Genomic DNA, 11360 nt, shown 5'->3' on the forward strand with positions numbered 1-11360 from the left:
GGGGTCCCCAGATGATTAGCTTAATGTGCGACGTTGTTTTCTCACTCAACAGTAAACAAACCAACATACAGTATAAGTGTATCCAGGGTATCTGCACATTTCCAGTGACAATTTAATGACTTTTAAGACCTTTTAAATACCACATTGTCCAAATTGTCAAATATTACGTAAGAAAGAGGCAAACTTTGCGAAATGTGGAACGTTTCGCAATGTGAAATGTGAACAAGCTCACAACGCCTCGCACTGCGAGGCGTTGTGAGCTTGTAGATCGGCTATTTTCACAATGTTTGCCTACCGAGTCAAACTAAATTAAATGCCTCAACTCCTACAATTCCGGGTCAGGGTGGGGGGTCCCCAGTTAAAACAATATTTTATATTTTAGGAGGTTGAAAAGTTTGGGAACCCTTGTTCACATACTGTATTATTTCAGAAAACAGCTAAAATAGTGAAAATAGTTCCCCTACAAGCTGTGTGGTGTATTTGTAGCTTGCAGATGAGCTATTTTAGCAATTATTTTTAAAAAGTGGTAATGAAGATTTTTGCCTATAATGATAGGCTCCAAATAGGGACGCCAGCTTGAAAGTGGTTAATTCATATTGGCTTGTTAAGAAGCTTTGCCATGAATAATCTTGCTTATTTGTCGCTCTTTGTTGTGTATTATGTAAAATGGTAAGAATTATTCAATTAGTGATTTTGGCAGGCCTGTAATGAGGGACGGGTACTGTAGTATCGCTTGACAATTAAAATCTCGAGTGTCAATTTGACCTCTGAAAGTGTGAACATTGAGTTGCTGGTACCCCTCAGGATTCTGTGTAACTAAAACAGAACATTGATTTAGACATGTGTTACTTTGCTCTATCAATCGTTCTGTCCTGACAAAGATTCTCTTTTTTTACGGCGAGCACTTATTGGCCAATGATAGGGCCGTAAAACCAAAAGACATAAAGCTATAAACGTTTTTTATTGCTTCCAAGAAGTTGAACACGTCTTCCCTGACCTCGTAATGACCGGCGAGTGCTTCGCTGTTGATGATGATGATGATGATGATGATGATGAGTGGCGAGTGCCAAATGACTATAATGGTCATAATTTGTCCGTTAGGTGCTCATCAGCAACAGGTATCTCCTTCACCCTCAAGGGGAGATCAGTTTCCCTGAGTTTTTTCTATCGCCGCAATTACAAGAAGCATCTTTCACCCAGTGGTGGAAAGTAACTAAGTACTTGTACCCAAGTACTGTAGGCTATACTTAAGTACAATTCTTGTGGTATTTTTTACTTTACTGGAGTATTTCCAATATTCAATACTTTTAATTCTACTCCACTACATCTCAGAGGCATATATTGCACTTTTTATTCCATTAATTATTTGAAAACTTACATTACTTTGTAGATTTAGATCATTATTACGAAACACACATTTACCACTTCAGCCTCAACTGTATACTGTTGCAAAGCAACACATTGTGACCTTGTAGAGGTCTCTTGCCAAATGGGACATTCTGCACAAGGAGTACCTTTACTTTTGGTGTTTTAAGTATATTTTTGAATACCGGACTGATACTTTTACTTAAGTAAATGTGAGTACTTATTCCACCACTGCTTTCACCGGAGCTCCTTGACTAGCAGCACACACACACACACACACACACACACGCACACACGCACACACGCACACACACACACACACACACACACACACACACACACACACACACACACACACACACACACACACACACACACACACACACACGGCTGCCGTCTACAGCTGTTTGATCACTTAGCACCACGTCCATAGAGCAATGCTGTTTATTATTACAAAGACAGCAGATTGGATCAACGGGCGATGAAGCGTGGCTGATTCATCTCCTCTATTTTGATGCTCTCATTAAAGTGGAATCCCACCCGGGGTCTCTCCTGTAATGTTCGTAGAAAAGTTTATTTAACTGCAAATTAAAAGCAGCTCTCTCAGTCTGGAGGTTGTACCTGGAGGTTGTACCGTATGGTGCTGTGTGTAAGAGGTGTAACAGTTAATCAAACTAATCAATTTAATCAATAAAATGGATAATAATAATACATTTGAATGAAATAATACATTTTCAAAAAATACCCCAAATAGAAGATTTAGATTTTTTTTTCTTTTTTTCCCCCCGACACCGTTGTACAATGAAGTATAAAGTAGGGCTTAAGTGGTTAATCAGACTAATATATTTATTTCTCTATTCTTCGAGTCGATTCACAATGTGACACACAGTTATACAAAAAAAACTGTGGTGTTTGCTTTTACATGGCCACTGCAAGAGACTGTAAATGTCCTTTTTATTCAATTGACTCTTAGTGTTATATCCGCTATAACTCCCCCCCACCTGTGTGTTTTTGTGCTGTAGGTGGTGAACTGCATCCACCCGGAGAACGAGAAGAGTCCGGAGATCCAGGTGAAGGTGTTGAATTGCGACACCATCAGCCAGGTGAAGGAGAAGATCCTGGACGCCATCTACAAGAACATTCCTCACTCCCACCGGCAGAAAGCCTCCGACATGGACCTTGGTAAGAACTCCAGCTTTCCGTTGATTGTTCGGAATCGGAATGATTGCTGTGACTTTCGGACAATAAAGAACACATTAAAGCAGGGGGTCTTCAGTGCTTTTTTCAGGCCAAAGACACCTTGGCTGAGAGCAGTGGCGATTGAGGGCAAGGGGGGCAATTGATGAAGCGGGGACCCCCACTATTGTATAAAATTGTGTTGCAGATTATAGATTTCATATATAGCTCCATATACATGTTTGACAGCATTGTCATCAGTGTATGTTGGATTCATGTTCATGTGTATTTTCAGACATTTAACCACTTAAACCGTCAATACTTAGTAAACTTGACATTTCACTCTGTACTTTGTTTGCTTTTTTCCCCTCTGAACCAAAACTCTTTGCCCAAAAATAGCCGATCTGCTATGTTTAGCCAGAGTTCTCCTCAGAATAGGTATGCTATAGGGTTCAAGTGGTTGATGTAAAAAACCTATCACACAAAGATTTGGTGGCCCCCCTATGGTAACTCTGAGGACCCCTATAGGGGTCACGGACACAAGACTACAGACGAGGTACTGTTGGTCAAGCTTTACAGACCCACACATGACTTTGTACAATATCACTTCATAGAGGAGACAAAGCTCACCACTTACAGGTGCTGAAAATGATGTTTATGCTGTTACAATAAGTGTTAAATAGCTCTATATTCCCATAGTAATCATTGTTATAGTATAGTGTTTGATCAGTAACAGGGGTCTCCCTCCTGTGCTCTCCAGTCAGGACACCGACTCAATCAGGAGAGAGAGAGCACTCATACAGGAGACAAAATTGGAAGTGATAAAACAAACAAAAAATACCTAAACAAAATTGGAACTGAAACACTATCAAATTGAAGCTGATGAATTGGTTCTCTCTTCTCACTTGGTATCCTGACCTGAAAATGTATTTTCAATTTATTAAAGAGCTGGAGAGATGGGGAGACGGAACAAACACTCTATGGCAATGATTATTATCAGAATATAGTGCTTTAACCTTGCTTGCTTTAACAAAAAAAAAGGAAAACAAAACATTTGTTTTAACCAGAAAATATCACTTAGGCCTACAGAACCTTTAGTAAAGAGGAGATATTGTCAAATCCATGATATGAAATGGATCATAGTTCCTGTCGTTGATTAGATTGGCTTAGTCACATTTGAATCCGTTGTAAAATGCTATATAAACACACAGCTGCAGGGACGTGCAGAGGAATTTGGAGAGGCAGGGGCTGGAATTTCAAAAGGGCACCTATTGCCGACCGGCCCGATTACCATACTTTTAGGCTCGAAAACCCCCCAAAAAAAGAAAGTGTGTCATTACGTACTTAATGTCCTCAAAGTCATGCATCCAACAAGATTTGTACTGAGCAGATTGGACCTTCCGTTCCAGAGATAATGGCCAAAACGTCTTGAAAACGGCCACTTTTGCCGATTTTCGATCGCCGACTTTTGATTACATTTTGGCCAATGTTGCCCGTTTTTCCTTAATAACACAGGCTAGGAAGGTTGGACGGCGACAAACTAGATACCTGAGTAAAGTTCACTTTGAGTTGCATCCAACACATCCACCGCCATTTCCGTCAGCCATACCGTTAGGCTACTAGGGGCAGTTGAAATCTCTTTTTTGGGGGTAATAGATTTTTATAATGTTTTTATTTTTTTAGTCTGGAGAGCCCCCTTTCATGTCTATGTGTGCACGTGCCTACACAGCTGTGACTGCGTCAGAGATCTGCAAGGTACTAGGCCTGTCACAATTATTACAGAATCGTCTAATCACAATCATTTGAGATAATCGTAATTATTTTTGCATTATTGTCATAATCGTTTCCATGTTGAAAAATGTTCACACATTTTCAAACTTTGTTAGAATGTTTAAAAAATCTTTTATTCCACATTTTATTTCAGGATAAAAAAAATATATAGCAGATCTATCTACAAGCTTGTAGATATATAGCCAATGTATACAGTATATATATATATATATATATTTTTATATATATATATTTTTATATATATATATATATATATATATATATATATATATATATATATATATATATATATATATATATATATAGGTTTAAAGTGCTCATGTGGCCTATCATAGTCGCTTCTTTTGGGCTTGCTTTCCTAGACCTGGTTGCTTATTTCTCTCTCAAAATATGGCAACACTGATGCTTATAGGTTCAAGTGGTTAACTGATTAGATGAAAAGTTGAGGCTCCCCTGCACCACAGTTCGACCATCCAGTTCCCAGGAGGCCTTTCACAGCCTTGCTGTCTGCCTGGAGAGAGAGGCTGCCTGATCGTAGGCACCCATCGATTTTCTTTTTACCAAAGCCTCTCTTCCCGAGCCAAAAATACACCTCCTCCTTAGACGCAGAGAGAGAGAGAGGTCCACATCTCTGCAATCCATCCCGGGAGAGTTGACTTCCAGCTTCAGCTGGCTCTGATGTTTGAGTTGGTGTCCCTCCAGCCCCAAACTTCCCATCGACCGGGTCTCATGTTGGCCAGCCGTCTGAGTCAGATGATTGATCAGCTAATCAATCGAGACACTCAGTGATCCTTTCCCGCTAAAATGCTCTCCTTTTGTCTCTTCTCTTCTCTTCTCTTCTCTTCTCTTCTCTTCTCTTCTCTTCTCTTCTCTTCTCTTCTCTTCTCTTCTCTTCTCTTCTCTTCTCTTCTCTTCTCTTCTCTTCTCTTCTCTATTTTCTTACTTTATTTCCTTTTCATTGGGCACCAGCTGAATGCTATTACTTGTATTACTGTAAAATGTAGTTGTTGTTGTCTATAGTTGCCGTTTCTGGATCAGAATCATGGATCTGGTGGTGTTGGAAGCAAGCTCGTGTCAGAGACATGTTTGCCAACATTTATTGAACCTTTTCTGGACACTGCACAATACTTTATACGAAAATTGGCTTTCAAGTGGGCCTACGTTTCTGTGATTATCTCATTTAACTGTGCCATGAGCCAAGCACAGCCCACCCAGTACTATTAGGGGGCTCAAACCAGCCCCAAATACCAGTGGCAAGTACATTTACTCAAGTACTTTACTTACATAAATATTTGAGGTATTTTTACTTTACTGGAGTATTTCCAATTTTCAATACTTTTACTTCTACTCCACTACATCTCAAAGGCAAATATTGCACTTTTACTCCACTATAATTATTTGAAAGGTTTAGTTACTAGTTACTTTGTAGATTTTGATTATTATTACAAAACACACATTACCTTCTTCAGCCCTACATTTCGGCCATGTCCCAAACTTGTGAAATACTACATAATAATGAATTTTACTCAAGTACATTTTGAATTCCGGTACTTATGTGTACAATCCATGTTTATATTATCTACGTGCATAACTGCTCGGGCTCTGTAGACTGCGATCATTCATCATCAACCTTCAAAGCGCTGTGTCTTATTTTAGACATGATAATTGACTGATATTGGTGCAGTCCCCGATGTCTTTGCAGATATGGGTCACACTGTGTCTTGTGTGTGTGTGAGAGACTTAATGATCAGGGAATTGGGTACACCTTGTGTGTGTGCGTGCGTGCGCGTACGTGTGTCTTCGCACATACCTGTGCATGTGAGTAATGGTATTATCGGGGGCGTTGTTGATGTGCCAATAGCTCCAGTCCATCTTAATACCGTGCCATATATTTTTTGCAGTTTAATACTGCCAGGTGGGATTTGTGGAGGCCACTGTTGTTTGTTAGTAATATAACATATACCATATTTATAACCGGGCCATGGCTGTTTGTCTGTGCGCCGTAGGGACGGCGGCTAAATGAAGAGATGGGGTTTAGTGTTTTGATGACATATTCCTTGGATGAAATTGTTTTATGGTCCCTGCCAGGGCGTTATGTGTTCTCCAATTATTGTTTTATTATGAGAGCGAATTGGAAATCGCCCGTCGTCTGAGTGAGCTGTCTCCTCGCTCGATGTCAGTGTTGATGCGTCTGTCTTTGTGAAAATACATTTTGTGCATGTGTTCATAATATATCCCGTTAAGACCTGAGGGGATTTTACAAACGTCTTTGTCAGTTTTCTGAAAGACGTATGTCGCTATATCAGTGGTGCTCACAACCTTTTCATGTCAAGGACCCCCAAGATCATTATGTATTTGGCCGCGGACCCCCATCTCAAAATATCTTGTTTCAGGGACCCCCAGAAGCAAAGATTTGAGTTAAAATGTTATTGACATATATATTCAAAGATTTGTCACACATGTTCACGATTTAAAAAAAATAGCAGATCTACAAGCTCATAGTGTGGCACGAAGTGACGCGCTATGAGCTTGTATATCTGCTATTTTTTAATAGCCAACCAATGTGCTATACTGTATACAGCTAAAATCTAAAATGACGCAGATGCGTTACCGGTTTTAATGGGATATTTTATGGTTGGCCAATAGATGCAAGGATACGTTAGAATTTATAGTTTAGGCATTTTACCGTCGCAGGCGCTTTTTATCCAAAGTGAGATCAGAGTAAATATCATGAATCCTTGTCAACAAACAAGATAAATTGTTGAGTGTAAAGAGAACAATGCGTAACCAGCGTATATCTGCATGGTAGACTAGCATCTACAAAAAGTGTGACAAGAAAGGATACAAGGAGAGAGGGTGCTAGCATGTGTGGTGGAGTCTGAAGAGATAAGTGCTAGGGTAGGTGGAGTCCAAAGTGGCGTGAGTCTTCAGACTGCGGTGGAAAATGCAGAGAGAGTCTGCAGTTGTGACTGCAAGGGGCAGGTTATTCCAAAGTTTGGGAGACAATTGAGGGACACAGTCGGTAGTGCTGTCGCCTCACAGCTAGAAGGTCCTGGGTTCGATTCCCACTGGGGGCGCTGGAGGAGTGTCCTCTCCTCTGCGTCATCAGTGCCCATAGCCTAGGTGGAGTTGGTGAAAGGGCCTTTCTGTGTGGAGTTTGCATGTTCTCCCCGTGTCCCCTAGGGTAGGTACCCTCACAAAAAACATGCAGTAATCCTGGTCTCTACACTGCCTCCCCCTGGTCAGCCGGGGCACCTGATGGAGGGGAAAGGAACTGGTTGGAATAATGTGTTCCTTCCACGAGCTACGTCCTACCGGGGAAACTCCCCCCTGTCCGGTGATAAGAAGCGGCTTGCTAGCTCCTCATGCATTGAAGGAGGCATGAGCTCAGTTCTGTGCTCTCCCTAGGCTGGCAGAGGGAATGTAGCGCCCAGGATTACATAGGCAATTGGCACTGGGTGAAAAAATGGGTTACAAAATTGTGGGAAATCTTTTATTTTTTACAGAATCGTAACTTATACCCCCCTCTGGTCAAACATGTGCCGTTTCAGCCCCTGTTCCAGTCAAACGTTGATCGGCACCCGTTTGCCGTGTATGTATACATACATATACATACTGTAAATACATACATACATACATACATACATACATACATACATACATACATACATACATACATACATACATACATACATACATACATACATACATACATACATACATACATACATACATGTACAGTTTAACTACCAACGTAATGACTCTTTTATGTAGCTAGCATAATGGACGTTAATGTGAAATAAGCCTTAAGCGGTTTCCACTAATTTCCCTATTATGCTATATAGTTTGCATGTAAATTGAAGATTGTCACAATGCAAAGCATATACTTTAATGTAACAAACAGTGCAAGGATTTAAATGTAGCGTAGAGCCACTGGAATGTTTTATATCTCCACACAATGAATTCCCTCCTACTGCAATCCACCACCGAGCACTGATACAAGCTAGCCTGAGAGCAGAGCAGTAAGACTGTGTGTGTGTGTGTGTGTGTGTGTGTGTGTGTGTGTGTGTGTGTGTGTGTGTGTGTGTGTGTGTGTGTGTGTGTGTGTGTGTGTGTGTGTGTGTGTGTGTGTGTGTGTGTGTGTGTGTGTGTGTGTGTGTGTGTGTGTGTGTGTGTGTGTGTGTGCGCGCTGCGCGCGCACGTTTTACGTCCCTGTGGAATACAACAGTCACCTTCAGCTTCCATGCACTTCACTGGGCCCTTATCAACACACGCACGCACACGCGCGCACACACACACACACACACACACACACACACACACACACACACACACACACACACACACACACACACACACACACACACACACACACACACACACAATTTGGGAATCGGGGCGAATCTGGGCTTTGCTCTTGGTTTCATCCCAGGTCTTCTGTTATTTCTTTTGTCGTTTTTTCATTTTTTCCCCCCCTTTTTTTCCTCATTTGTTTACGGAGCGTCTTGGAACCTACATACATACATACATACATGTACAGTTTAACTACCAACGTAATGACTCTTTTATGTAGCTAGCATAATGGACGTTAATGTGAAATAAGCCTTAAGCGGTTTCCACTAATTTCCCTATTATGCTATATAGTTTGCATGTAAATTGAAGATTGTCACAATGCAAAGCATATACTTTAATGTAACAAACAGTGCAAGGATTTAAATGTAGCGTAGAGCCACTGGAATGTTTTATATCTCCACACAATGAATTCCCTCCTACTGCAATCCACCACCGAGCACTGATACAAGCTAGCCTGAGAGCAGAGCAGTAAGACTGTGTGTGTGTGTGTGTGTGTGTGTGTGTGTGTGTGTGTGTGTGTGTGTGTGTGTGTGTGTGTGTGTGTGTGTGTGTGTGTGTGTGTGTGTGTGTGTGTGTGTGTGTGTGTGTGTGTGTGTGTGTGTGTGTGTGTGTGTGTGTGTGTGTGTGTGCGCGCGCGCGCGCACGTTTTACGTCCCTGTGGAATACAACAGTCACCTTCAGCTTCCATGCACTTCACTGGGCCCTTATCAACACACGCACGCACACGCGCGCACACACACACACACACACACACACACACACACACACACACACACACACACACACACACACACACACACACACACACACACACACACACACACACAATTTGGGAATCGGGGCGAATCTGGGCTTTGCTCTTGGTTTCATCCCAGGTCTTCTGTTATTTCTTTTGTCGTTTTTTCATTTTTTCCCCCCCTTTTTTTCCTCATTTGTTTACGGAGCGTCTTGGAACCATGCAGGGTACTCTCCGGTGCTCATTTGCATGTTTATAGGAAGATGTACTGTTACAAACGGCACACAGTCTCTCATCATCACTCACACACATTCTTCTAACAGTATATTCCAGTGTATCCTCCTCAGGCGGAGCCCTCCATCACACGTCGCTGTGATTGCTATAGCTGTGTCTTCTCCATTCGTGAGCGGAATAGAAGATGACAAGCAGTCTGCCGGGGGGGGGGGGGGGGGGGGGGGGGAGTACTCACGTTTTTTTTTTAAGTATATGTACTTAAAGTAATACTAGGTAATACTAAAAAAAACTAAAGTTAAATTGTATATCTTTTGTGAGTGGCAAATGTTTCACAACACCCACTCCATTCACCCCCGAAAGCCTTTTCTATTATATTTTCTATTGAACCGGTGGCGGGCCGCCCTTCCCGCGAAAATGACGTCATCCGGCCGGAAAACGGAAACGGAAATGCACCGGTTTCCTGTTTGGCCAGGAACTACCACACCGGTTTCCTGTTTGGCCAGGAACTACTGCGCTAATAACAAAAAGGACTCTCACGCTGTTTTTAAGACATTATTATTATTATTGAAGATGGAAAAACAACAGCAAAAGCAAACAGAATTCACGGTAACTAATGCTCCACTGGCTAAGAAAAACGATCCGTAGATAGTATAAAACAATTAAAATAACGCTTTTTGAAACCCTTCCGTCTTCCAGTGAAAACAAAGGGAATTCTGGGTAATGCAGGAATAAACGAAAGACCTGCAGTGACGGTAATGTCCAGCAGAGGCTGCTAAAAATCGTTATTTGTGGACCTGCCTTGTATTACTTTAAGTACTGTACTTAAGTACAATGTTGAGGTCTTTGTACCTTACTTGAGTGTTTCCAATTTCCAATACTTCTACTTCTACTCCACTACATCTCAGAGGCAAATATTGTACTTTTACTCCACTACAATAATTTGAAAACTTTAGTTACTAGTTACTTTGCAGATGTAAATTATTACATTATAAAACATACATTAACCACTTTAGCCCTATTTTGTACCTAGGCTATTTGAAAATAGCAGATCTACAAGCTCACAACTCGTCGCATCGCGACGTGTTTCTGCTATTTTCAAATATTTAAGTACTTTTTACTTTTGGTACTTTAAGTACATTTTGATACCGGACTTTTACATTTTTACATTCTACATTTCAGTATTGATATTTTACTTAAGTAAAACATTTTAGTACTTTTTCCACCACTGCTAGTAGTTCACCCAAAACATTAGTTATTTTTCTATCAATTACACACCCCATTGAAGCATTGAATTTATGGAGATTTTTTTAGTTTTTGTCGCATTCCTAAGCCAATAATTTGATTACCGGCGGAAAGATGCTAATGTGTCCGGTAGGAGACTCAATGGAGTCTCTTTGAGTCTCCAACCGGAAATACACACGGTCATCAAATTATTGCCTTAGGAATGCGTCAAAAAATCTCCATTTATTCAAGGCTTCATGGGGTGTGTAATTGATAGCAATGTTTACATGTTTTGGGTGAACTATTCCTTTAAGTAAAAGTATCAATACTGCAATGTAGAAACACTCAGTAAAAGTCCGGTATTCAAAGTTTACTTGAGTAAAAGTACAAAAGTATTGGTATCAAAATGTACTTAAAGTACCAAAAGTAAAAGTACTCATTATGCAGAATGTCAAGCTCACAACGTATCGACGCTGCCGACGCG

General features: G+C 41.0%; 1 protein-coding gene across 1 annotated transcript in view; it reads left to right on the forward strand.

Moving 5' to 3' along the window:
• plxna4 (plexin A4) overlaps positions 1–11360 on the forward strand; it is a 355677-nt gene that overhangs the window by 313282 nt on the left and 31035 nt on the right. Inside the window, exon 25 of the mRNA XM_080421613.1 lies at positions 2388–2547. Coding sequence (XP_080277739.1) covers positions 2388–2547 — 160 coding nt within the window. The remainder of the gene's footprint in view (positions 1–2387; positions 2548–11360) is intronic.

This window comes from Gymnoscopelus braueri (genome assembly GCF_963280865.1).
Source record: "Gymnoscopelus braueri genome assembly, chromosome: 23".
In the NCBI taxonomy this organism is placed as follows: Eukaryota; Metazoa; Chordata; class Actinopteri; order Myctophiformes; family Myctophidae; genus Gymnoscopelus; species Gymnoscopelus braueri.